Source organism: Lepidochelys kempii, chromosome 1, assembly GCF_965140285.1.
Source record: "Lepidochelys kempii isolate rLepKem1 chromosome 1, rLepKem1.hap1, whole genome shotgun sequence".
NCBI classification, from domain to species: Eukaryota; Metazoa; Chordata; order Testudines; family Cheloniidae; genus Lepidochelys; species Lepidochelys kempii.
Genome location: NC_136380.1, coordinates 261,371,284 through 261,399,204, shown reverse-complemented (window position 1 = coordinate 261,399,204; position 27,921 = coordinate 261,371,284). Strand labels below are relative to the sequence as shown.

General features: G+C 48.0%; 1 protein-coding gene across 6 annotated transcripts; it reads left to right on the top strand.

Moving 5' to 3' along the window:
• RANGAP1 (Ran GTPase activating protein 1) lies at positions 1–26,891 on the top strand. Of its 6 annotated transcripts, none has more exons than XM_073327174.1 (17): positions 1–184; positions 1,209–1,343; positions 1,944–2,082; positions 2,976–3,103; positions 4,066–4,125; positions 4,825–5,004; positions 5,555–5,689; positions 11,720–11,878; positions 12,076–12,189; positions 13,513–13,612; positions 14,518–14,602; positions 15,249–15,411; positions 15,922–16,041; positions 16,439–16,541; positions 18,539–18,627; positions 21,318–21,439; positions 26,262–26,891. In XM_073327174.1, exons 2-17 carry the CDS (start codon positions 1,266–1,268, stop codon positions 26,329–26,331), a joined length of 1,845 nt encoding a protein of 614 aa, XP_073183275.1. In that variant the 5' UTR covers positions 1–184; positions 1,209–1,265; the 3' UTR covers positions 26,332–26,891. The 6 variants fall into 6 exon arrangements, with proteins under 6 accessions (XP_073183275.1, XP_073183279.1, XP_073183277.1 ...); XM_073327175.2 differs by lacking the exon at positions 1–184 and adding an exon at positions 244–324; XM_073327178.1 differs by lacking the exon at positions 1,209–1,343.
• Positions 26,892–27,921: the final 1,030 nt, after the last annotated feature.

The following is a 27,921-nucleotide window of genomic DNA, read 5'->3' as shown; positions in this document are numbered from 1 at the left end:
CCCAGCGTGCCCCGCGGGGAAGGGCCGGCGCCCGCGCCGCTGCGGCGGCCGGGCGAGCGAATCAGAGCCGGGAAAACGAAACTGCCGGGTTTGAAATCCTCCGCCTCCCCCTGCGCCATCGTCCTCCGCGTGACGGGCCAGAGCCTGGCGCGTCTGACCCACGTACGGCGGCACCGCGCGGCAGGTGAGCGGGCCCGGGGCCGCGCGGCTTGTTTATTGTAGGGTCGGCCGGAAGTTGACGGGGGGTGGGCGGCTCCTGACGCGTCTCCAGCCCGATCTCCGCCGGCCCCTGCCCTGTCGCGTGCGCCTGCGGGGTTTCCCCGGGTAAACAGCTGCTGGGGGAGGGGGCGGGTGTGTCTCCCCCCCCCCCCGCCCCGGCAACCTCTTGCTGGCGGGGGGCGCCCCGTGCGGCGGGTCCCGTGTGCTGCGGGAGGCGCGCCCCTGGCTCCGCACCCCCGCTCGTTTCTCTCTCTCTCTCTCTCGCCGCCCTGCTCCTGTGCCTGCCGCCTCCCCGGGGCTCCGCGAGCCGGGCGGGCGGCTTGAGGGGGGCGAGCCCCGGTGCGCTGCGTAGGCAGGGCTGTCGCGTCACAGAGCGAGCCCGGCCTCTCCCCGTTACATCCTCCCCCGGTGGGCTGTGCTCTGGCCGGCTCCCCGGGGAGCCACGAGCCGCCGCGTGATGGGCAGCGCTGGGAGGAGGGCTGGGATCAGGGGGTTGAAGTGCCCGACACAGCGGACAGATGGACAAACAGCTACCTGTGTTGTTGCCCTGTCGGTCCCAGGATATTGGGGGGGGGGCGAGGTAATATCTACTCGCAGATCAACTTCTTGTTAGTGCTGCTATGTCTGCACTGCAAATTACTTCAGTGTTACTTGCGTCGCTCTGGGGTGTGAATAATCCACACCTGAGATTAATTATATCACCCTAAACGCCAATGTGGACTGCCTTATGTTGGTGGGAGAGCTTCTCTCACTGACATAGGTACCGCCTCTCAGGGAGGCAGGACCCATCGGCTTTTAGAGCATCTTCACCAGAAGTGCGAAAGCAGCACGGCTACAGTGCAGCTGCACCAGGGTAGCTGCTGTAGTGTAGCCCTAGCCTGAGAGAGAGACGCTTCTGAGATCATTTAGCTCAGCTTTGGTTAATGGGTGGCCTGAGAATCCACTAAAACATGGTGTGTAATTACCGAGTGCTTTACATTTCCAACCAGGATCAGAAGAATGAACCAACCAAAGGGAAATCTTGCACTGTCTGCAAAATTTACCAGATGTGTCAGGCTGTGGAACAGTCTCTCAGGGAAAGAGGTGGAAAATCCCTTTGCTTGTTACAGTTACAACTAGACTGGGTAAAATACTAGTAAATAAAAATGTACACTGTACTTGCTCTTGTGTCCTGCATCCATACTGTCTCTGTGGTAGCCATTCAGTAACCAAATCTGATTCTAGTACTGTGCTGACACGTGAGTACCAGCCAGGATTTAAATGAAAAGAAAAAACAGTTGTGTTTAACTCTGGCTCAGCTTGCAGAGGAGGGGAAACTCGCAGGACTGGATCATGGCTTGTGTTTAAAGGCCATGATTTTGGGGAGAAAAGAATACTATTTTGCAGTTCTAACGGTATTGCAAACAGAGTCCTTTCTTATGAGATGTTGTCAGGTAGTTCAGGTGCCCAGTTTAGTAGTGTTGATTAGCAGTAATGACTAGATTAAAATCTAAACCTTTCCCTGCAACAGGCTTTCAGAATCTGAAACTGACCAATCTAGTCTCACTGTCATGATTGTTACTGTTTGGGTGTTTTTTAATAGCTCAGTCAACTAGCTTTCTAAAAAATCAGTGTTGATAACCTGAGATGCTATTTGTAATACAGATTAAAACTGTGTTTCTTCAAGTCAAAGTTTTTTTGTTGTTTGTTTTTATCTTGACAGTGTACTCCCTTTAAATCAACAGTTCTTGGAGGTTGGTGAAGTAGAGAAAATGGCATCTGAGGACATTACTAAGCTAGCAGAGTCACTTGCCAAAGCCCAAGTGGGCGGAGGGCAGCTGAGCTTCAAAGGCAAGAGCCTGAAACTCAATACCGCCGAAGATGGTAAGAGAAAACTCTTATGTTGGGGCAGTGTTTCACCTGGGTACATGTCAGTGCCATCCCAGAGCTGTGTGTCATGAACCTCTTCCTAACTAAAGGTGTCTGGACACAGCTAACTCCAGTATGTGAGAGTCTATGTAATGTCGCAGGGGGACACAAGAGTCAGCCATCTGAGAAATGGGGACTTCTGATAGAGAAGCAACCTCTCCCCACCACACTAGCACAGCGTCACTGCTACAACTGGAGAAACTGGTTTTGACTCTCCCTGACTTAAAAGTGTTGATTTTGTTCTGGGAGTGACTCTTGTCCTTCTAATACATACACTGATGCTTTAAATTGCTGGAGGCAAGAGACTTTCCTCCTACTCTAAATGCTTCAGGAAGCCTAGTAAAACTCGGAATGATTGAAATGCCCAGGGAGACTAGCAAGACTTTACAAGCTCCATGCAGGTGGATTGGTTAGTCTCCCCTGCCTGCTTCCGCAATCCCCCTTGCCCTAGGATAGAGTGCCTCAGTTCCTGTCTCAGTCCTAGATGGGCTTGTTGTTGTTTGCCTGGGGTGCTCTTCCTCCCGCACATCTCTTTTTAGGATAAAGAACTGGCTGGGGCAGTGATGTCTTTGTCTTGCTGTGGCGGGTGGGGGAATAAATCCCTGAATCACACCTGGAAGTAGGTTGTTCTCAAACCCATGACTGACTTTTCCTACTAGTTTGCATGGCGATGCTTTCCTTACCCTTCCTTGGTAGTGCAAAACCACATTAGTTACGAGTAAAAGACCTAGAGGCTGGGGAATAATGAGTAGTGATGGAAAGAGAGACTCTGCAACCTGCCCTTGAATGGAACCTAAGGTGACTTAGGTTAGAAATGAGGAGAGTAAGGCTCTGCTTGCTTTGTGCAGCCAAAGAGGTGTCTAAGGAAATTGAGGAATTTGATGGCTTGGAAGCCCTGCGCCTGGAAGGCAACACCGTGGGTGTGGAGGCAGCAAAGGTCATTGCCAAAGCCTTGGAGAAGAAAGCTGAGCTCAAGGTGAGATCTTTTAGTAGAGTACTGAAGGGGAAGGGAGGATATATTGATGAGATGCTGAAGGCCTGTCTGTTTTTGAGCACTGACCCAGGACAGGTCCCTGCAGGAGCAATACAAACTTCAAATTCCTTGTCCCACCAGCATATAAGAATAGACTCAGGAAACTAGGCCTGTGTATGAATAAGTGGTGGCAAACCCTCAGGACCTCATAACTTGGCTTAACAGCCCTGTGAGTAGCATTTGCTGAAATGCTGCATTTCAGCCTTTGGCAGCTCTCCATGGCTGAGGCAAGAAAGCCATGAGAGAGGACTCGCACCAGGGTAAGCCTCTGTAAATCAGAAGGGAGCGCTCCAGTAATGTAGTGTGGCCACTTAGGGCTGTGATCTCATCAGATCTTGCAGAGTCAGATCTCCTGCTTGGGTAGGATACTTCAAAGCGAAGCCCAGAGTGCTGCAGGAAATGGTGATGGAGGTTCACCACAATATTTTCTACCCCTTGAATTATTTATCCAGTATTCTAGTGTAGCATTGAGGTGGGTGGGTACTGTGCCACTGAAAATGCTATCTTCTGAATGAAACCTAAATCTGAAACCTTGACCGCTTGAGGTCACTGAGGTTTCCATGGCCCTTCTCATAAGTTTAGGCTCCCTATCCTGATGAAATTCTCATTCTGCATCCTTCAGTTTTCTCTGGGTATGGTAATCTTCACTTATGTCCTCAGTTCTTGTGTGTTGTTGATGTGCACTATTAAACAGCCGATGAATTCTACCCCAGAAATGACTGTGTTTCCTTGGTGAGTGAAGTGAATTATATAGTTTGTGTAGCTCTTTGGCATAATTAGGTGACAGGCCCAAGAGAAGTGTAAATTGTAAATATATCATGTCCCCTGTCAAGTGCTGGGGGCTAGAGGACATTTGTGTGTGCTTCTGATATTTGACAGTCCTCTTTCCATCTGTCTCTTTTTAGAGGTGTCACTGGAGTGACATGTTCACAGGGAGATTGAGGTCTGAGATCCCTTTTGCTCTGGTAAGTGGGAGAACTGGGGATTAAAGTTTCAGATTTGTGATTACTCTAATCTCCTCTTGCTCCATATGTTTACACTTAAAACTATCCATCCTTTCCATGGATACATGTGTTGTCAGAGACCCAAAGACAGACATAACCTTTCTGATAAAGCATGAGCATGTATGGCTTTCCCTGTCCCTCAGCCTCTGGGATGATGGGAAGAAGCGATAGCATAAGCACCTTCTGTCTGATCAGTAAAGCAGCTCTTCCCTGGAGGAGGATCAGCAGTATGGCCATCTGATTGGCAGGGCAAGAAACGAGGACTCCAGAATAAAAGGATACCCTCAGCAAATTGGAATGATTCTGGGGTGAATCAGGAGTTGGCTTCTGTAATCTTAAAATAGCATATATTTGGATCTGTGAAACTTGGTGCTTGGGCAGGTCACTGAAATGTGTATGGCTCCTGTTACCATGAAGTTATCCAGGCCTTTTTAAAAGAAGGCATCTAATACTTAGAGCTGTGCACATTCAACTAACAGTTGAATCCCATGCTTCAGGGCCCAAACTAACTGTCTTGTCTATCAGAAAAGATTCCCTCTCCCTCGTGCAGCACTGCATAATGCGGGGGTGGGGGGTGGCGGCTCTTCTGAAGCATTGGGTAGTGATCTAAATGGGCCTGTGGAACTGTTACTAAAAACCAAATCCCTTGTCTCCTCACAGACTGCCCTGGGGGAGGCCCTTATCACCGCAGGTTCCCAGCTGTTGGAGCTGGACCTGAGTGACAATGCCTTTGGGCCGGATGGCGTGCGTGGCTTTGAGGCACTGCTGAAGAGTCCTGCCTGCTTCACTTTGCAGGAGCTCAAGCTGAACAACTGTGGCATGGGCATTGGAGGAGGCAAGGTAAGTGACACTTCTCAGTCCCAGCTCGCTTGCATTGGTTATCTCATAAAGACTGGGTGCAGGGGACCTTGGGTTCCAACCTCCCCCTTTGTTTGTTGTCTTGATTACTATCATACTTCAGACTGATCTCATGAAGTGTCCAAGATGAGCAGAGTTGGGCTATCCCAATATCTGGATGGGAGAGTTCCCCATCAAGAGAATTCTGATGTTCTTCTGTCTGAACAGGTGCCTGAGGCTGTTCTTTTGAAGTGTAAAACCAAGGCCTTGACAATTCATGGTCACTAAAGAGCCAGGGGTTGTTTACCCAAGTTTGAGTTTAGACTGTTGTATTTTTGTGCTGTAAAATTCCCTCTATAGTTTCAAGTGTGACTACACTGTTAATATTGCATAATTGTGGTGGTGTAGAATGGTTCCTGTGTCCCACACTAGAAGCAGCTTCACTTCAGTGGTGTCCTAAATGCTTCCTATATATCCAATTCATAAAACATTTCTGGGATCCTCCAGGAGGAGAGATGCTATAGTAATGTAAAGCTGTTAATGTTGTCTCTAGATCTTGGCAGCTGCCCTGAAAGAGTGTCACAGGAAATCAAGTGCCGTGGGCAAACCTCTGTCTTTGAAAGTATTCGTGGCTGGCAGGAACCGTCTGGAGAATGATGGTGCCACTGCACTGGCTGAGGCATTTGGGGTAAGCTCCAAAGTAGGACTTCCTCACGGAGGAGGTATAGGTGTGTCAGATGTATGTGGGCACTGGTTCTGGTAGCGATGGGGGAGCAGTGTATATCCAGACACATATGCTAAAGAAGTGTGCACTGAGGAGAAGGGTGTGCATAAGGTACTGGCCCTCAGTTCATTTTTACCACAGCACTCTGTATGCTGCTGAAACAGTCAACCATTTGAGGATGTTAACACCAAGAAAAGGAGAAGCCTTGGTTAAAGGGGGCATAACTGAGAATAATGGGACAAGACCGAGCACAGAAACAGGATTCGTTTCCAGGATGAGTGACTACTCCACACTATAATCTGCTAACTGTTAGGTGAAGTGATGTATTGCTTGAGTAACTTAATACGGTACAGAACAAGTGATGCAGTTGGAGATAATCTGGCCCTGGGAGGGGGTGGGCCAGATGACCAGGTAGATCTCTATCTCTAATCGCTATGATAGCTGGCCCTGGCATAGCTTTTATCTATGTTCCGCAAATCTCCTGCAGGGGACACTACCAACTGGTGTCTCATTTTTTCCCTTAGCCCTTTGTCTGATCAAGCTGCTAGTGCTGCATTTGGGTTGGGCAATGGAAATCAGGCTGTCCCATGCCCACCTTTCTATCCAGCAAGAATGAATGAGACTCGAATTTGGTTTAGATTTGTGGTAGTTTTGGGGGACTAAGTGACCAGGAGTCTCCATGTTTCCTCACCAACAAACTTTACATTGCCTCCCTCTTTCCTCCTGTGACCTCCATTTCCTAAATTCTTTGTGCCAGGTCTCGGAACACCGTGTGCCTTTTCAGATAAAAAGACTTAAAATGATTATATACAGGTCTGGCAAAAAATAAGGATTTAAATTCAGTGCATGGAAATTTGATATACGTTCTTAAAGGGTGAAGTTATCCTGAGAGAGACTGGCTGCCATCCGAAACTCTTCTAGGCAGAGAATGTCTATCTTCGTCCTGTTTCCTTCAGCCATGAGCACTAAGTAGGGGTGGTATCCATGAAGGGACTAGGTGTTGCAACACTGTGTCACTGCACCTAGAAAGTCACAGGAACAACACAGCATTCCACAAAACCGAATGAGTTGCCTAGACTCCCTACAAGGGGAGAGCGAGGTGCCTGAGAATGTGATCCACAAAAGTAAATGCACCATGAAACCACTGATGAGATATTTTAATATTTTCATCCTCTGGACAGAGGGCTTAAACTCCCTCATAAATTTCCATCATAACTTCAACAACCACCCCCCGTCTATCTCTCTCTCTCTCTCTCTCACACACACACACACACGTACGTACGTACGTACGTACGTACGTCCAGGAAGTTGATGCTAATCAGCTTGAGCAATGCAACCCTACAGACAACCATATACAAAAAACCCGCACATCAGCAAACCTAACTTAATAGATCCAGCAACCACCCCAAACACACCTAGAAATCTGTTCTCAGCGTGCCTGGCTGTAGATACCACAAAATATGCTCTGAGGAAGAAGTCTGGGATATACAACTTATACACTCAAAACCGCCTTCACCAAACAACAACACTTCACCAGAGAAGGAGATTGAAGCTTGGATTGGGCCACCCAAATAGCCCAAGAGAATGTGCTTCAATACAGAAATAAAATCCCTTCTGACTGCACACTGCTAGTTGTCACCCATCGCCCCACACTGGAACTCCTATGGAGTATCAGATAGTTACAGCCCATACTCAATGGGGATCCATCCTGAAAGAAATCTTTTTTTCTTGAATCCCTTCCTCTGGCTTCCAAATACCACCCTCAAGCTCATCAGAAGCAAGCTCCCCACAGACCAGCACTATGCCAACTCAGAGCAGCTCTAGACCCTGCCAGAACAACGGATGCAAAACCTGCAGACATATATCCGCTGCTACAGTGATCGTTTTTCCCCCCCACAACACACCTTTCAAGGGGTCCTACATATGCCTATCCCAACATGTGGTGTAACTCATCCAGTGCACTAAATGCCCCAATAACTATGTGGGTGAAACCAGACAATCACTATGCTCTCGAATGAACTCTCACAGGAAAATAAGACAAAAACACCATATCAGTTGTAGGTGAACACTTTTCACAAAACAATCACTCTATATCTGATCTATCAGTCCTCATCCTCAAAGGTGTACAGCACTTTCAAAAGTTGAGTCTGGGAGCTTAAACTCATTACTCTGCTAGACACTAAAAATCAGGGACTGAACAGACATTGGATTTGTGGCTTATTACAACCATCTGCAACCCACTAATGCCCTCTTCTTGTCCTCTGGCTGCAGAGGTGTTAATGGGTCACTCTGCCTTGAATGGTCCCTTTAGAATATGTGCTAACTACTTACCCTAAACTATCTGTTCCCCCTTGCATTTTGCTGTGACGCTGGGAGTACCTTTCCAAGCCCTGAAGAAGAGCTCCATGTGGCAGGAAAGCTTGTCTCTCTCACCAGCAGAAGTTGGCCCAATAAAAGCTATTACCGCCTGTCAAGGTTCCTCCCCCACTCTGAACTCTAGGGTACAGATGTGGGGACCTGCATGAAAAACCTCCTAAGCTTATCTTTACCAGCTTAGGTCAAAACTTCCCCAAGGTACAAAATATTCCACCCGTTGTCCTTGGATTGGCCACTACCACCACCAAACTAATACTGGTTACTGGGGAAGAGCTGTTTGGACGTGTCTTTCCCCCCAAAATACTTCCCAAAACCTTGCACCCCACTTCCTGGACAAGGTTTGGTAAAAAGCCTCACCAATTTGCCTAGGTGACTACAGACCCAGACCCTTGGATCTTAAGAACAATGAACAGTCCTCCCAACTCTTGCACCCCCCCTTTCCTGGGAAATGTTGGATAAAAAGCCTCACCAATTTGCATAGGTGACCACAGACCCAAACCCTTGGATCTGAGAACAATGAAAAAGCATTCAGTTTTCTTACAAGAAGACTTTTAATAAAAATAGAAGTAAATAGAAATAAAGAAATTCCCCCTGTAAAATCAGGATGGTAGATATCTTACAGGGTAATTAGATTCAAAAACATAGAGAACCTCTCCAGGCAAATCCTTAAGTTACAAAAAAGATACACAGACAGAAATAGTTATTCTATTCAGCACAATTCTTTTCTCAGCCATGTAAAGAAATCATAATCTAACACATACCTAGCTAGATTACTTACTAAAAGTTCTAAGACTCCATTCCTGGTCTATCCCCGGCAGAAACCAGCATATAGACAGACACACAGACCCTTTGTTTCTCTCCCTCCTCCCAGCTTTTGAAAGTATCTTGTCTCCTCATTGGTCATTTTGGTCAGGTGCCAGTGAGGTTACCTTTAGCTTCTTAACCCTTTACAGGTGAGAGGAGCTTTCCCCTGGCCAGGAGGGATTTCAAAGGGGTTTACCCTTCCCTTTATATTTATGACACCTCCCCTACCTTGTTCCACCAAAGCCAGCATGCTGGGTGAGCAGCCACCTAAGCTAGCTAACAGGAGATGTCAAGAAGAGGGGTATATGCTAAGTCTTACCCATGTCTTAGAAATAGGCACCTAAGTCCAGGCTGCAGGGAGGTGCCTAGCTCTGCTTAGCATACAGTCAATGGGAACTCAATACCTGTAGACAAGCGTCTAAGGCGTTTTCTTGCAAGAATGAGTTAAATGCCTGTGCTGCACAAAACAGGGTGGTGATGCTGGGCCCATCTCATAATTGTTAGTTCGGGGGTTAGAGCACTGACCTGCCAGAGAGGGAGCAAAATGGGAGACCCCTGTTTAAATCATCTCCGAGTGTTCTAACCACTGAGCTGGGGGTATTCTGATGTGGGGCTCCCTCAGTCTCTCCTGTTAAAGCTGTTGCACTCTGGATAAATAATGGGAGAATGAAAGGAGCAGGGGGACTGAACTTGGGGCCTCCCATGTGGGTGTCCTGACCACTGGACTATAGAGTCATTCCCACTGTTGCCCGTTCTCTCTGTGGTTAAGTACTTAAACAGTCATTGGGTCAGAGAGAGCAAGTACATGAGTGAGAATGACTGACTGTAGTCCAGTGGTTTAGACATCCACTTGGGAGGTGGGAGACGCTGGGTCCAGTCCCCCTGCTGTAATCACTCTCCCATTATTTATCAAGAGTGCAACTGCTTCAATGGGAGAGACTGAGGAAGCCCCGTATCAGAATATTGCTTAGAAGAGAGCTGTAACCAGTGAGCTAAGAGGATTTGAACAGGGGTCTCCCACATCCCAGGCGAGTGCTCTAACCACTGAGCTAAAAGTTTTATACGGTGGGTACCACCTCCTCCAGACTTGGAATGGGAGCGGATCTGGTAGGCCCTTCACCTGACTTTAGGAGCCAAATGCCTGTCTTCCAGAGCGATTCACGAACCGGGGGGCTTAGGCAGGAGTTACGTGTCTGCCTAGAGGGAGACAGCAGCGCGTGTGCCCAGAGATAGGAACATAGGTGCAGAGGGACTCTGAAAAACACATTCACTGGGTGAGTTTAGGCACCTATATGGTTCAGCAGGAGTTTTGTGGACCACAGTGGTGCCAAAACCTGGACTTAAGTGCTGAAATACCTTCTTGGCTCCCACCCACCATAGCTGCTCACCAGATAACTCCCATCCAAGGCAACAGGAGTTGTAGGAACTTATTTCTCTGGCTCATGTCTTTCAAATGTACATTTTCCACACCTGTGACTTTAATTATCTTGTATGCTGTCAAATGTGCAAGCAATAGTGTTGCAGAATCCACTTATTGGTGACCCCATCAATCTATGTATTGTTGCATATAAATGGGTAGATATGATCCTGGCTGTTTAACAACTACAAATAAACGAGGCTCTCTATCTTTAGATACTATATAAGTATCTTCCTAGGCCTGTCTTACATTTTTGTACACACACCTAATGGCGTTATATAAATGAGAATTCTGCACATATAACAGTGCTAAACCTGCCTGCAATCCCTAAAACAATGACAGGTTTGGGTTTTTTTCCCATATAGCAAAGCACTTAGACTTGTGTGGGCTATAGTCTTATTTTCATGTTATATATTGTATATGCCATACTGCACTGATTCCCATTTTGGAGGGTTTCCTTTGCGACCAGAAGGGCCAGAAGCAGAACTAAAACAAGCAAAAGATTTTGATTCTGCCAAGTGGTCATGTGCCTTGACCTGGAAAGCAGCTTCTTGAGCCGATTCTGGGTTATAGCCCCAAGGCTCAGAATCTCTGGCCAAAGAACAGAAGGAAAACAATATCCTAATCCAGCCTGCGGGATTGCCACCTTTGTGACAACACTCCCAGAAGCAGCCAGCACCACGTCCCTCCTGCCCCTGGGTGGGGGCAGAGGGCTCTGTGCACTGCCTTTGCCTGCAGGCACCGCCCCCCAGAGCTCCTATTGGCAGGGAATGGGGAATCGCGGCCAATGGGAGTTTTGGGGGAGGTACCTGCAGGCGAGGGGAGTGCACACAGCCCTCTGGCCATGCCCCACCCCCACCACAGGGACATGGTGCTGGCCGCTTCCAGGAGCGGCGCGGGGCCAGGGCAAGCAGGGAGCCTGTCTTAGCCCCGCTGTGTGTCACTGCCACCCCAGAGTCCTGCTCCAGGTAAGCGGCATTGGGCCAGATCCTGCACCCCGCATCCCTCCTGCACCCCTTGCCCTGAGCCCCTTCCTGCACACCGCACTCCCTCCCGCACCCCAACCGCCTGCCCCAGCCCTACATTCATGGCCCTGCATACAATTTCCCAACCAGATGTGGCCCTCAGGCCAAAAAGTTTGACCACCCCTGTTCTAAGCCCTGACTCACCAAATAAAAACATTGGTCCTATCTTGATTTGTCACTGGAGGCATAGCTGCTGGGGTGGGAGGGGTGTATTTGTAACAGTTAAAAGGATTGCAGGGGTTCTGGTGGGAGATGCAGTGGACTCACTCTGGGTGGCAGAGAAGCAACTTGTAAGGTAATCCCGTGAGATGGTGGTTGTCTCTGCCTGTGTTGAAGTGTCTCTCTCTAATGGCTAATCATGTCTGAATCTAGCTCATCGGGACACTGGAAGAGGTCCATATGCCACAGAACGGAATCAACCATCCTGGCATTACAGCGCTGGCCCAGGCCTTTGCTGCCAACCCGTTGCTGCGGGTTATCAATCTGAATGACAACACCTTCACAGAGAAGGGGGCTGTGGCCATGGCAGGGGTGAGTTACTAGCAGTTGCATTGAGTGTCTATCTCTGCTCCCTCCCCCCAGCTTTTCTGTGCTTTGGGGCTGAATGTCCTAGTGAAGCAGGGAGGGAGAAGAGGCTCTTTCCTCTTTGAGTACAAGTGAGTTGGTCGTTCCCTCTATCGCTCACCTGAATTTCTGTCTTAATGGGCGCACACTCTCACTCTCTGCAGACTCTGAAGACTCTCCGACAGGTAGAAGTGATCAACTTTGGGGACTGCCTGGTGCGCTCAAAGGGTGCCATCACCATTGCTGAAGCAGTCAAAGAGGGGCTTCCTAAACTAAAGGTACCACATTCGGCTGCTCCATCTTCAAATCTTTTCCCAAAATACCCTGTATGTTTCCCCTCCCTTGTTCTATGTCCATTCCCCTGCCCCACCCTGTAAAACACAGTTCTTCCAAGTGCAGGCCTGTCAAGTTCTACAGCTCTGCCTACTGCTGCTCTCAGAGATGTGATCTGTGGAAACTATACCTCACAGCCGGCAGTGCTCCAGCGTGAGTTAAGTGGCGGTCTGTTCAGATCAAGGTTGAACATTGTATTTAAAGCCACTTGTCTCATCTACTCTGCAAGTTGCTAATAAGGTTCTCGGGTGGGTTTGGAAGCAACTGTTCTAAACTATGGGACAGCATAAATCAGGAGGGGTACAGGATGAGTGACCACTACAATATGTTCATAAAATGCAGTATCTGTATCTCCGTGTCACATCTTGGATGAGACCCCAGTTCACTAATATTTTTATGGGCCCTGTATTGACTGCAATTCCTGTCCAGTACCATACCCTACTATTTCAATGTCCCTACAGTACTAGCATTTCTGTCAGCCTTTTCCAGGGTGTATCTTACTCAGTCACCTGTGAGATGTTTGGTAAGAGGGTCCCTCTAACTCCAGCCATTGCATTATTATTTACTAGTATTACCAGAGCGCTTGTGGTCTATGCCTATGGCTCCTTTGGCCTCACCACTGTACAAACACAGAACAGAAAGATTGGTCCTTGTCTCAAGGAGCTTACAATCTACATAGAAAACAAGAGACAACAAATGGATACAGACCAATGGGCGAGTGCAAGAAAACAGTGAGACAATATTAGCTACGCAAGGTTATCTCATGCAGAGAGTTGAGTTAACAGCTTGCCTTGTGAGTTTGAAAAAGGGGTCCACTCTGTAGTAGTACCCGTAGCTCAGGCCTGTGTTGTTCCCACTGGAAGTCCACATTTTAAAAACCATGGGGTTAGTTCATGAATACACCTGTTCAAGTAAAACACAGCAATTCTTTCTCCCAGGTCAAAGGATCCCAGGATAAATAACAGGTGAAGGGAGAAGGATGTCAAACCAAAATAATCCATTCCAGAACAAATGCCCTTCAGCTGTTTAATGTTAAATCCCTTCTCGGGGATCATCTCGTTCAATATGTCTCAAGGGATGTTTAGTCTTTGCTCACTGCCTGAGTCCCTTCCAAGTCTTTTTATAACTTAAAAATATATTCCCTCTGTGCTGAGACCAGCCCCAAAGGAGAGAATTCCTTAAACAATTCTGAGCATGCGAAGCTGGTGTTTACAATGGAGAATCTGCATACAGCGTTCCTGTAAAGCAGCTTCTCCTCTGCTTCTCAGGAACTGAACTTGTCCTTCTGTGAAATCAAACGAGATGCTGCCCTGACTATTGCAGAGGCCACTGAAGACAAGTCTGAGTTGGAGAAACTGGATCTCAATGGTACGTGAGCATGAAGTTCGATCAAAGCTTATCCAGTCCGTGACAAACTCTAGAACCCATTGGGAAGAAGCCTGTGGGATTGAAATATCTGTATTGCTGCCAGAAGTGTGTGTGTGTATAAAATATTGGTCCTGCTGAGAGCAGCTGAACCAACTAGACGAATAAGCTCTTCTCTCTTCCCCCAAGGCTTTAGTGGTTATACTTAAACCTCTTGAGCCACAGTTTCAAACCCTGCCTGCTGATCCCTGTCGCTTCCTGAAGTGAATACATCTGAGTTCCAGACGTCTGTGTGTGTCTCTAGGATGAGAATTTATAAACAAGGTCCTGTCTGCTCTGCCTTGGTATTAAAGGTCCCATGATGCTATTAGTTTTGCATCAAGGTCTGCTTCTATGTGCTTGGTCACAGTTTCCCGCTCCGTGTGTTGGTTCTTGCCTTCCCTTCCAGAGGTGGCTGCATTTCTATGGTATTATACATATATAATTTTGAGAAGTGCTTCAGAATCACCCAGGATGAAAGGAGCTGTATAAATGTACAAGGAGTTCAGTCTCCAAGACTCAAATCTCTTCTGGTTAATTACATTTTTCCTTCTTCAAACTTCCCTTGCAATTAGATTCTGCAATGTTCTTCTTGTCTCAAACCCTTGTGTGGTGTCTGAGTTGGTAAACAGCTGACATATTTTAATGACAAGTCTGCTGTCCGAGCAGTTTGTAAAGTGCTTTGTGTGAAAGGTGTTTATAGAAATGCAAATCAAGCAGCCATTCTTCCTGCCAGAGGTTGGATTTATGGACTTAGTTGAGCATTCTAGTTAAACTTTGTTTCTCTCGTGACAAATTCAGCACCTGATCTGTGAGTGTCTGTCTCTTCCCCACCCCAAAGCTGACTTTTCTCTCTCCTTGCATCATAGGTAATGCTCTGGGGGAAGAAGGCTGTGAACAGCTCCAGGAGATTCTTGAAGGTTTCAACATGGCAGATGTGCTGGGTTCCCTGAGGTAGGCCAAGAGAAAAGGCTATGGCAGGGATCTGCTCCCCATTCATGTCAAAGCTCTGGCTGTCTGCCTTTTACATCTGTTTCATGTGAGTTCCTGTTTTTATGGGGTCTAGCACTACTTAGAGGTGTTGGATTAACAGGACTGGAGACTGAAAATTTCTATCCCCAGTATGTATGCAAGTCCCACCCCCTCAGTGTCCTTCACACCTTCATCTGGAGGGAGCTCCATAAGGGTGAGATGAGAGCACAGTCTTCGTGGCTTGCTCTACTCTTGACTTTCTGCCCACACTTTTTGCCTGCTCTGGTGTTTTGTGGACACCTGTCCACTAGGACCTAGGCTGAGACTCTCACCTTCATTTCACGCACTGGTTCCCATCGGGCAGCCCTTTGGCAATCTGTCACTGCTGGTCTGAGGCCAGATTAGAACAGGTGACCTAAACATGCCAGGCTCCATAATCCATTGCAGTCCCTATAGGCTCACACTCACTGCCCTAGAAGTGATTTGCTGCCGGTCAGCTTAGTGTTTTAAGGCTTGGAAGGGTCTTACTGCATTTTATAACGACCTGGAGAAGGATTCCCAGGTGCCCATGCATGACCAGGAAGTCTGTATTGCAGGCCATGTGAACTCTCCTCTTAATCCTTCTTAGTGATGACGAAGGGGAGGATGAAGAGGATGAAGATGATGAAGGGGAGGATGAAGAGGATGAAGATGACGAAGGGGAGGACGAAGAGGAGGAACAACAACAGCTGCAGGAGAGGGGGCAGGGAGAACAGGAATCGTTGCCTTCTAAGAAGATTCTTGACTCACATGTAAATGTGCTTTGAGGGATAGCCAATAATCCTTATTGGGAGTAGGGGAAGGAGGTTTGAAATGCGGGGAGGCTATTATGAACTTGTAGTGAACAAGTGGGGGTTCACATACCTCTCCTTTGAACGGATGTGTCAGGGCAGGGGTGGAGTAAGAGAGGAGAGGGGGAGAACAATACCTCAGGAATGTTCTGTGGTGATCTGAAGAAAATTAGCAGGAAAATCTTATTTCTTCCATTATTTTCTGTAGCCACGACAGCCCTGCCTGGAGCCAGATAGTCAGTGTTTTCTGTACAAGCTTTCTCCTCACAGCTTAGCTAGTGCAGCACCCCCTGCCATTCAGGTTCTGGGCTCACTTTTTCCACCCCTTCACAAGCTCTGACAGTGCAGAGAAGTACCGACATGCGGCACCCTCGCTGTGCCAGGTCCATCGCCCTTCCCTACACATTCATGCACCCACAGCTCTGCCAGTGCTCAGCAGAATAAGCTGGGATCTGACTTGCTCTGTTTCAGGACTCTACTCCCGTGTCTCCTCCTCCTCCTCCTGTGGATGTTGCCACATTCCTCGCCTTTCCGTCTCCAGAGAAACTGCTACGACTAGGGCCCAAGTGCTCTGTTCTGATAGCTCAGCAGGTAGGTGGGTCAGTGGCTGCTGTGTGTGTGGCTTTCGGATGGCATGGTTGGTACCACGTGCGTTGGGATAAATTGTTTACCTGCCAGGGGTGATCTCTTCCTGGAGTCTCATGACCTGGATTAGGGTCTTGCCATTGTCCAAATGAACAGAATGGAGGCAGACACTCAACTTGAAGCTGCATGTCTATGAAGCAGATATGGTGCCTGCACAGCAGCTGTGTTTCATGGCGTGACTTATACCTCCACACGCATCCTGATACAGCCACGACAGTTCCTGTCATGTCCAGCCAGGTGGAGGCAATTGTTGCACTGCTCATTGTTGCTTCCGTAGCAATCGCGTCTCTTCTGCCCTCACTCTGCCATGCATTTAATGGCTCCTGCTTTTTGTCTCTTACAGACAGACACATCTGATACAGAGAAGGTGGTTATGGCTCTCTTGAAGATCTCTTCTGTGTTCAAAGATGAAACCACAGTGAAAACAGCAGTGCATGAAACAACAGGTGATGCAGTCTGTGTCTCCATGCAAAGGTGTGGGCTGAAGAAGCCTAACTTGCAACGGTGGCTTCTAAAGAGATCCCAGGGATGGCCTCCCTGGACCATGCCATTTTTTGGTAGTTCGGTCTCCCGTGGCAGCCAGAGGAAGACAGTTCTGTCTCTGTAGTGTGCCAGATTGTGCAGTGCTGTTTTGGGGGGGAATGAGGGTGTGAAACCTCAACAGATCAGTTTATGCCCCCAAAGCATGATGATCAATATCCCTTAGTATTGCTGTGAGTGTTACTCTTCCTGGCATTTTTTGGTGGGGGGAGATTTTGTTTTTGGCCTCAATATCCTGTCAGCGAGTTCCACAGATTAATGAAACTGTAAATAGAAAGTGCCCTCTCTATTCTTATATCTGGGGATATTGTAAATAGGGGGAACCCATTTGGTGTTCTTTTTACTAGTAACTGTCTTAGATCTATTGTCTCTTTCCAAAAGGACTGGAACTGGAAAGCTGTGGGGCAGGGCACAGAGGCTGTGCAGGGGGACCATGTACCCTTTCTATGCTGTGGAGCACAGCACGGGTGCACAGTAGAGTAGAGAAGAGATTTGGGTGGGGTGTGGACTGTGTGAATCCACTGAGCAAAACTCTCCTGTAGAAGTGGTGGATGCTTCCGTAGCCCTGAGGCTGCTGTCGTGGCTGTAAAAGGTGTGTGAAGATGCTCAGTGTACTGCCCCGGGGTTGAGGATGGGGAATTCTCCAGCCTTCCTTCCTGAAATCCCCAGCAGCTGTATTCACCTACATGCAGTCTGCTCATTGGAGCTGTGTACAGGGTTCAGGATTTGGCTCCTCCATCTGGCATCCCTTTAAAGTCTGTTATACTGATTTTACACAATTCACTATTGCCATTAACAGACTCCTGGTGGGTAAGTAGGATAGAAACCACTAAAGGCCTGTTCTGTGCACACCAATAATGTCCCTCGTCACTGAGACAACAACCAGTGATCACTTGTATCGAAGGCTGTTGCGAGGTTCAGCATGACCAAAATGGCCAGCTGAGCTTCTCTGAGGTCAGCAGGAGATCTCACATGCCTCTGCTAATCTCTGCCTCTGCTCCTGTGGGTGGCTGGCATCCATGATGTGACTAGTGTGCACGTGCATCTGGAACTGAATACTCTTCGCCTTCCCTAGCAAGTTCAGGTCATGTCTGGCAGTGTCAAGAGATGGTTTCTTCAGGGTGAGGCGTTTGTGTGCTGAAGGAGGGCTGACCCTCCCTGATGGAAAAATCAATAATGTCGAACAGGGTACCACAGCCACCCCGCTTTCCTGAAGTTACCAAGTGGGGCGAGGGTCTGAGCCACAATTGGCTGATCTTGTGGAACTCTGAAAACCACAGACCTCCTCACTGGAAACCAAACCAAATGCACACCTAGTGGGTGACAGTCCCGTGGGAGCCTGTTGCTCTTGTCATTTTAAAGGTCAGTGAGACCAGCTCACAGCCAAACTGTCAAACCCATTACAGTGAGAGTGAGGCTTTGTGCTACCCAAACGCATCCAGGTTGACCATTCCTTGCATTGTCTATGGCTGAGGTCAATTAACACTTCTTGGCCTCGGCCATAGTTCTTCTCTAGGCGTTTTTGCGTCCCCCATACTAAAGACTGGACTCCATGTGACTTCTTGGCTCTCTCTCTCTGCCTCATCTCTTTCAACTCCCAGCACTCACTGGTGGCCTGCAGTAACCTCTGGCAGCAGAGACAAACAGGGTATATAAAGGAGTGTGGCCTCCCACAGTCCATCTAACAGCTGATCATAGTCAAGGCCTCGTGTACTCAATGGCAAACTTGACCTAAATTCTGCACTGATGCCCCTATCTGTGTGGCGTTCTGGTGCAGTAGACTGGAGATTGAGGCAGCGTCGGATAAGCTGAATGTAATTGAATCCAATAGTGAAATGAACAATAGTCACTACAATATCTCGTGGTGCACTTCAGCTTGACACACATTTATTTCTCTCTCTAGATGCCTTGATGAGAAAAGCCTTCATTTCCGCCACCTTTAATTCTGATGCATTCATCACTAGCCTACTGATCCACATGGGTCTGCTCAAGGTGAGAGGGCAGGAGGGAGTTAAAAGTGGGCTGTGATGGGTGAGGTGGGCTGAGTTCTGATTACATTTCTGGTTTAAAAGCTAAGGCTTGCTGGATTGTGGGTAATCTTGTTCCTGTCTCCATGGCAACAGTAAGACTCTGATCTATGCCCAATGCCTGGCGACAATAGAAAACTGCAGGGATAACAAATTCCAGAGTGGGATTATATTAGGGTGGAGGGCATGGATTAGCTGTTCCCAATTCCGTTCTACTTGGTCTAGCTTGTATTTTCAAGATCAGATATCTCTATAAGGTAGGAAGGGTCATACAGACAAACTGGGCTGCTGCTGGACAAAGCTTTTATAGTGTTATGAGCTACCTGTTGTCAGACTCCTGGTTGTAGTCTCATAAATATCTATTCATCACCCTGGTATCCAAAAGGGCCACTTAGTCGCATCTTCTGTTTTAAAAGGACCACAGCAAGAGTAAATGAAAGACATCTGACTGAAACTTTGTTTCATTCTATCCAGTGTCCTTGCTAATGTCTGGAGCACCAGTATGTGGCTGCACAGAATAAAACCTGTTAGCAGGATTGTTGTGTTTGAGAATCAGCAGCAAGTTGGCTGACCGCATTAGAACCTGCACGTAGGCTAGAGCATGAGCTGAGCCAAAAGAGGATTGGAGTTGTCTCCATCGGCAAGCTCAGAGTAGTGCTTCAGTGGTCTGGCTGTTCTGCCGTTATAGATCAATCTGGAGCATCTCGGAGCCTCAAGGACTGGAAACATCTGAAAATAAAGAGTCTGGACAAATCAGCAGAAATACTTGGAATACCCTAAAGCCACAAAACTTGCATCATCTTTTCCATCATGTGGCTTTCTGGGGTTCTCACTGATGACTCTGAACCTGGGGAAATGCACAGCTGTGACATGGGTTAGGGACTAAGACACTTCCTTTGGATGTTCTACTCTTTGTTCTCTCTTCCTCAGTCCCCGACTCCCGTGAGGCCCAGTCTAGTTTTCTAGTCTTCTGCTCTGTGGACAGGTTTTTTTCTTTCCCGTCCTGCATCAGATTGCAGTCACTCTGAATATGCTTAGGTGAATTGGAGGGTAGAACTTCCTTGGGGCTGGGCTTCGAAGTAGAGAATTGAATTGGGGAGCAGTGTCAACAGTCAAGTTCTCTCTTGGCTGACCAGTTGTTGCTTGTGATCCATGTCTGTCTGTGACTCAGGTTTGGGGTGGAGAGGGAGGCTGTTTCCATACTTTTTTTACTCTAGACTTGAAGCAATAGCTAGGGCCATACAAACAAAACACACTTTCAGTGTACCAAATGCAAAGGGATCCACTCAGGAACAGGGAATGCAGGGCAGACTCTGTATCCTGGAAGGCAGTGATCCTGAACAGGATAGAGGAGTTGTGGTGGACAAGCAACTCAACATGAGCTCCCAGTGCAATGCTGTGGCAAAAAAGGGCTAGAGTGATCCTTGCTGTATCAATGGGGGAGCAGAGGTAGGGAGGTGACTTTATTTGTGTATACAGCATTGGTGAGACCGTCAGTGGAATACTGCGTATGCTTCTGGTGCCAGCATTTTAAAAAGGGTGTTTAAAAATTGGAGAGGGTGCAGAAAAGAACCACAAATTATTCAAGGGCTGGAGAAAGTGTCTTATATTGAGAAATTTGAAGAGCTCAATCCTAGTTTATCAAAAAGAGGACAGAGAAGAGACTTGAAACATGTCCAAGTACCTTGATAGGGAGAAAACACCGGGCACGGAGGGGCTCTTAAATTCAGTGACGAGAGGCATAACAGGAACCAGTGGCTGGAAATGAGACAGACAGTGCGCCTTGTTTCTAGCTTGAATTTAACAGTGAGGGTGATTATCCATTAGGTCAAACTCCCAAGGGAACTGGTGGATACTCCATCTCTTGGTGTCCTCCGATCAAGACCCTTGGCCTTTCTGGGAGACACGCTTTAGCCAGTTAAGTTATTGGGCTCCATTCAGGGGCTATTGGGTGAAATACTGTGGCCTGTGATAAATGAGTTGTTGGACTAGGAGAGCTAATGGTCCCTTCTGGCTTTAAACTTAGAATCAATTTTGGGAGTGACTGAAAACAACATGCCTGGTGAGAGAGGGGCATACAAGAGGGAATAACTGCCCCCTTGGATCTAGCAGGAACTGTAGGCTTCCTTCTCAGCTGAACGAAGGGTCCTGGCAGGGTGTCCGTGCAGAGGAAGGTCTGGAAGAAACATGCATGTGCTCTGTCTAAATTTCTTGCACCTCACAAGACTGTCAAGCCATAATTGAAACAAACTGGAGTCTTTGTGACGCTTTTGTTTGAGATATTCCCCTTCGGGTTGATTGGTCATCTCCTAAATAACCCACTGTGTATAACACAGGAGCCAGCTCTCCCCCCTGCTGCTGAGGGGAAGGCTAATTCCAGCAAAGAATTCGATAGCTGTGTGAATAACCATAGCACCTGTTGTGATGTAAACTAAGATGATCTCCAGAACTAGTCCTTTCCATGACTTACCACAGAAGCTGAGCCTCAGCTGGAGTCAGACTTCTCCCTTTTTGCGTGTGTTGCGCTGTGGAGGTTCGCTTGCATTTTATAGAGGTTGGTCAGTCAGACAGCATGCTGGATTAGATGGAGGGATGACTGCATTTGGTGTGGCAGTCGCAATGTACCTGATTGTTCTGTCCTTCCCCATCTGACAGAGTGAAGAAAAGATCAAGGCTGTCCCAAGCCTCTATGGCCCTCTGATGACCCTGAACCATATGGTCCAGCAGGATTATTTCCCCAAATCCCTGGCCCCAGTTCTCCTGGCCTTTGTGACAAAGTGAGTATTGCACCTTGCCAAGCAGTCCTGTTCTACAGGAAGTTAGATACATCTGCATATGGTTGAGTTAAAAAGAAAAATACATTCTCTTCCCTTCAAGCCTCTAGTGGGTAGGGGTTCTAGAATAAAAATGCGAACAGCTTAAAGGAAAGCTGTTCCTATCTTGCTTAGTCCAACATTCAAAGCTTACAAGGTAAGAAGCACTGATCACGAGGAATGAACTGGGAAACTGACTTTCTAAAGGTGGTCTTAAAACTGGCGTTTATGCAGAGGCAGCCCAAAGGAAGACTAGGATCTAGTTTCCAGCCACAAGTTTAATGAGTTAAAAGGACACTGCTGAATCAGATTTAGCCCCAAATGTATATCTTGGCCGTTACAAAGGTAACGTCCAAGATTAATGTTAAAATTTTCATGACTTCAAGTTCCAAAGGAAACTTCTTGAATTCCCATGCACTGCAGCTGCGCGTGAACGCTGCAGTGTTGTGATAGGGCGGTAGAGCTGGGAAATGAAAACGAAATTGACAAGTCTGTTAATTATCTTTGGCGAGAACTCTAAAGATCATGAATAGTGAAAATGTTAAGCCTTGTTCCCTTTTTTTAAAATTCTCTTTTTTAATACTAAAAATATTTCTTATAATGCAGATAAAAGCAATGCTTCTTAGATTAAGTCAGTTTTAACTTTAGTTTCCTTCTAATAATTATGCAAATGTTGTTTTAAAATCATTAAAAGGGAAAGTCTTAAATTTAGCCCTGGGGCAAAGTTACAGATTGATAGGGCATTGGTCTCCAGAGCTATTCTCTCTCCCACTTCCCCCACCGCCCACTCCCAACAAGTCAACCATGGAAGCACAGTGGAAACTGAATGTTTGAATAGAACTTAGAAAAACCAAACCAATGAGTCCCCACACACTCTCTTGCTGTACATATCTGTCCCTTCACTAGTGGAGAGGGAAACTGAGTCAGAAAGGCTTTGACTTGCCAAATCAACACACAGTTAGGATCCATGTCAGGGAGTTTGGTGAGTTTCTTAACCTGATTATATCATGTTCAGTCTGCACTGAACAGTGGACATCTTTTTAAACAAGTTCCATAATCAAGCTAAGACTTTGGGCAGGCGTAAAGCTAAAATTGGTCAGGCACAGTATTAATTGCGTGTATTCCCAAAACACTCAGAGGGTCTCATGAAGATGAGGATCCCACTGTGCTGGGCACCATGCAAATGCGTAGAAAGACATTGTCTTAAAAGTTTGTGTCCCTTTCGCAGCCTTTTGTAGGTTGTGCACACTTATAAATAGCTGGCCTTGCTTAATAGCTGAACTGAAGGGCTGATAGTTAACTGGTTGACTTCTAGCCATCACAGCAGAGATATGAAGGTGGAGACAACTGGCTTTGCAGATCAGTTCAGGGGCTCATTCCACCTGCAAAAGACAGTATGGCTATAGCTGCAGAGGTAGCTGTATACGAAGCTGCCAAAGGGTGGTCAAACCTGGCTCCTGTAGCGGTATTGCAGATTGGGGGGGAAGTGGGGTAGGCTAAAACTCGAGTTCCTGATTCCTGACCTAAAGGGGAGAGACTATGCGAGCTATTCACATCTCTCCTGCAAACATGTGCTGTGCGCTGTTGTTGCAGTCCGCAAAGGAAGGATGAGGAAATGGGGCTGGTAGTAGTCCTTGCTGAAGGGGGCAGGATGTAATAAACAAGCTGCCGTAGCAGTCCTGTCTGTTAGCTCTCTTTCCTTCCCCCAGAGCCTGACCGGTAGCCCTGTTCACCACCTTTCTGGCTCTGAAGCAGCCCCTCCCCAAGTAAAGAAGAGCGGAAACTGTGCTGTCCCCAAGCCCCCAGATCACTGGACCCATCTGCACTATTTAAACGAAACGTTCAAGGGAGAGGTGTTCCCATCCCAGACCTGCCAGCCTTGTGCTACTGCTGTGACAAAAACCTGTCTAAGTAAAACTGACGTGGACAATGGGCCACGCTGGGGACTCCTTGTAACATTCACTTCTAGTGATTTGTTGTGGAGTCAGGTGCACAATTAACGGGCTGTTCCTCCAGCCTAATCTCCGACTCGACAGTGTCTGGTGGCTGCGTACGCTGAGGAGTTCATTCACAGCACGCTCTGCCCTGGATGTGGATACACCCCTCTCTTAGGCTGTGGGCCAGCAGTTAACCCTATGTGTTACTCTCTGAGCTGTGCCCATAACGCACCAAGCACAGTGGCAGCCATGATTTTGCTGCATTTAGATCAGTGATTCTCCACCAATTTACCTTTGTGGGCAACATGTGCAGCTTTCTCCGTATTATGTGGCCACATCCACACTATATACATACGTACATACTGTATGGCCCTGAGGATCTCACATGGGCTGCAGCCGTATGCTGATAGGGCTGTAAGTGGGCTGTGGGTTGAAAACCACTGATCTAGATGTTTGGGTACCTCAGTGACAGGCTTGGTATAGATAGGTAGAGCTTCCAGAGTGAAAACGTGGTCCCATTGATGTCAGGAGTTTTGTCATTGGCTGCAGCACAACTTTGCTTAAGAATGGGGAAGAGAAGAAGTCTGGTTTTTCTGGGAAGAGAGGAGGAGGTGGGGTGGGGAGGGGAGGGGAGGGAAAGGGAGGGAAAGAAGCTAGAGGGAGGAATGTGTGTGTCTTAGTGATATAATGTCAAATCATAAAACAGCCTAGGGACTTTTGCAAAGGATATGTCTTAACATATGGTGAGAGCAAAAGGAAAAAACAAGCTAGTACCAAAGCTACAGAGTCAAGCAGTTAAGTCATGCCATTGTCCAAGTGAAAGCTTCCTTCCCAATGCTAATCTACGGTGGGCGGTAATACGGGGGGGATATGCACCATGGCAAGAGAGCACTTTTTTGCTGCTTCAGGGCTTACTTTCTCTGCCTTAACACCTCATGCCCTGGCTGTGGGGGTTAGAGGGAATCGGGAGCTATGCAGCTGAAAGCTTTGCAGGGTTCTCTAGTGATTTGCTATGTTCCTTCAGCTGCTCCTGCAGTCAAACCTTGTGTGTCCAAAGGGCTTCACCAAAGCTCTTGGTAATCCAAGGTCATCTGTGTCCCCTGTTTGCCTGGAGCTCAGATGCTGAGGAGCTTGTCCTGTTCCTGTCCAAAATTAACGGGTTGGTCCAGCTCGCTACAGAGCCAACTTTTGCTCATTGGAGTGCTCAGGTAACAGCCTTGGTCAGCTTCCTTTGGGAATCTAGTAAGCCCCTTCAGCTCATTGGCCTGAGCTTCCATGGTACATGAAAAGCAGCTCTTCTGGCCTTGTTAAACTATCAGCTCTTCTGTAATGGGCAGTGGAGCTACAAAGTTCCTGTGAGCTGCTTCGGTCAAATCAGATGTCGCGTACTGTGTCTCCAAGCTCCATTACCGCTCAGTAGGAGAAGTTATAAATGCCTGTAGCCAGCGCCCTCTGGACTCTGGGGGTGAGGAATTGGCCACAGAACTTGCTCAGGGTGACAGAATTTTTCCTTTTAGATTGTAAGGCTAGAAACAATCGTTGAGCAAAAGAACCTCAAAAAAAAAAATGCGTAGTGAGTGTAAGCGATGCCCATCTGACTCTGCAAAGGGCCTGAATGCCGTGGCTCTGATCATCTTGGTTGGAAGTGCTGAGGGCTGGTTCTCTGCCTGGAATTTCTGATTTCCCATCCTCCACAGCTGCTGCAGACTTCATTAGCTGGCTGCAGTCAGGCTCCGACCATTTTGTTGTGTGTCCCTGCTCTGCTGGGGTTTGTCTGCGGCTGCCTCTCTCAGCTCCTTTCCCCACAAGAGGAAACTGATTATGTACAGTGCATGCACCCTTCACTATTCTGTAGAGCCAGGCTGCAGAGAGCCTAAGGTAGGATCTAGCTGAGGAGAAGGGGGAGCCTTAGAAGTGCAGGCTTGAGCAGCAGAGGTTCAGGGAACTCGGATACAGTTCACTTCACTAATTCAAGATCCCTCCTGTCTCGTGCACAAGGCCTGGAAAGGAGATTCCAAGTTAAGCCCCACACATAACATCATAGCTGAGGCCCGCAGGGCTGGGCTGGCTGGAGAACACAGTGAAAAATCCATAATCCAAAGTCATATAATGAATTGTACATCAGCGAGCATCGTCAGCAATGAACCAGTTGGGGGCAGGAAGGATGGGAATGAAGGGTAGGGCATGGAGATGCAATCCATTAACAGTGCTGCAGAATTTGGTCCATTGGATTGCAGAGAAAACAGCGTCCTGTCTCTCACCAAATACCTCGACTTGCACAGCTTAGCAACAAGGAAATGCTGCTCAGTCCCATATTTCAACATTTCCGGCTTCATTTGAAAGCCACGTCTCCCTCAGATGGAGCACCGCACATATTGCTGTTCTATCACGGGGGGAGGGGAGCTGGTCAGAATGTTTTTCATTGGTGGTATTGGATTCAAGTTCTTCAGGAACACCTCACCTTGGGCCAGTCAATCCTCATGCTTCAGGGCACCAGTAGATCACTTGCATAATACAGTGTGACACAATGCACTGCACTGGGTCTGTGTGTGGGGGGGTATTTTCCTCTGAACCAGCTAGCCTTGGCTGCTGCCTGAGGTGGGATTCAGGACTAGACGGAGCAATAGGCTGATTCAGTGCAGCGATTCCTATATCTCGTCTGACCCTGTCTCTGAATAAGAATGAAATCCCGTTCAGCTAAATACTCCAGCCAGCTGACTCTTGAGTTCCTGGCACCGTACTGTGCCGGTGAGCCCCTGAACTCATGGAGAACTGGCATTCAGTGAGTCAAAGTGCAGTCAGGGGGCAGCTTTTAAATGAGCTTTTTGTCTCCTCTCCTCTCTCTACAGACCCAGCCGTGCTTTGGATTCCTGCTCCTTTGCCCGCCATATGCTGCTGCAGACCCTCCACCAGCTGTAGTAGGACCCCAACTCTGCCCCTCCCCCCCATAGGACTTTTATCAGCGAGAGCTCTTAGCCAGCTGGCGGGAGAGGATGTCGGCACCCGTGGAAACATGCTGTCCGTCTCTCACAGGGATGTCCGTCCTTCCTTCTACTTTAACAAACGGGGAGGAATCCTGCTGATATTTTTTTACTTTGTTTTTCCATTTTTTAATTGAAGGCCCCTCTTCCAATGGACAGGCAGCTGTGCCAGAACTAGTCCTCCGGGGGCTCTTCATTGCTCTCCATGAATTGGAACGAGGGTCTTATTAAACGCCACACTGCTGGAAGGGGTTGTGCCCAAGCTACCGTCTTGCAGAGGGTGCTGGACAGGGGCCTTCTCTGCAGCAGCAGCTGCACCAAGCCGGGCTTTTGCATGGTGCTGTGGCTTCCATCTCCTGCTGCCCTGGGCCACGCACCTGGAAATTGCAGCAGGAGTTTTGCTTCTCCAGGGTTATCAAATTGCCCAGCCGCCTCCTGCTGCTCCAGCCTGCCTTCCCCTACCCCCACTTCCCAATTAAAATAGGCTTGGTTTAGAAATGAGTAGAATCAGCTGAATCCTGGAGGGGGGTCCATGTTCAGCACTCACCCCAAGGGGAGCAGTAAAGAAAGAAGGGGATCAGCACCTGGGGCCTTGAATACTTTCCTGGCAGATCATCTCAGGGCTAGGAACTGCAAACTTAGCAGCTTCAGTGCCAAGAATTAGCTGAGGGTCTCTAAGGATGTTAAAATATGGGTGAGGGTTCTGCACCCATAAATGACACTGCAGGTCTGAATTTTTCCTGTTGACTAGCACCCCACCTCACCCTACATACGCACATTGACGTTTGGGGGAAGGGCATGGATGGGTTCTTGGTTCATGGGGGTAGTAAAGGAGAGAAGGAGATGTCCTAGTTTAAGGTTTACTCAGCTCATTCTCCAACCTTCTCCTCTGCTCCCCAGTCACCTTATTACTCACAGTAGTGCAGTTCTGGGAGTTTTGCCAGAAATCTTTGCCATGGAAAGGGGGGCAAGGAGCCTCTCCACTTCTAGCACTGCTGATAAGGGACCATCTTGGCCTTAAAAGCACTGCTGCCTCTGAGGGGAGTGGCTGTAATTTGATTGCTGATGAGCAACACAGTCTGCCAAGGGGGGCAAGGAGCCTCTCCACTCTCACCCCATCAAACCCACCCCTCCCCCTGCAGCAAGCCTCAGAAAATACAGGTGTCTGGCAGTGGGGCCTGTAGGTCAATATATTTGGGCTCTGGGTGTCAAATGCAGAATGGGGAGAGTGAGAAATTGAATTATCTTTATTTCCTACTAGACTAGAGCTATTACATCTCCCTGCAAGCGGTCTGTCCTCCCCTGGCTTGAGGCAGCCACAACTCACCCTGGTGCAGGACCGAGGGGAGGTGCCTGGTATTTTCTCAGAGAAGCGAGAGGAATTCTAGGTTAATTCTTGACTAAGAGTCAAGGAGTTCTCCACATGTTGCCTCCCCTGCCAGTGAGCCTCAGACAGAGTCCAGGTAGCAGGGAGTTCAGCCTCCATGGCCTGCGGCTAAGGCTAACGGCACAGGTTTATTTGAACATG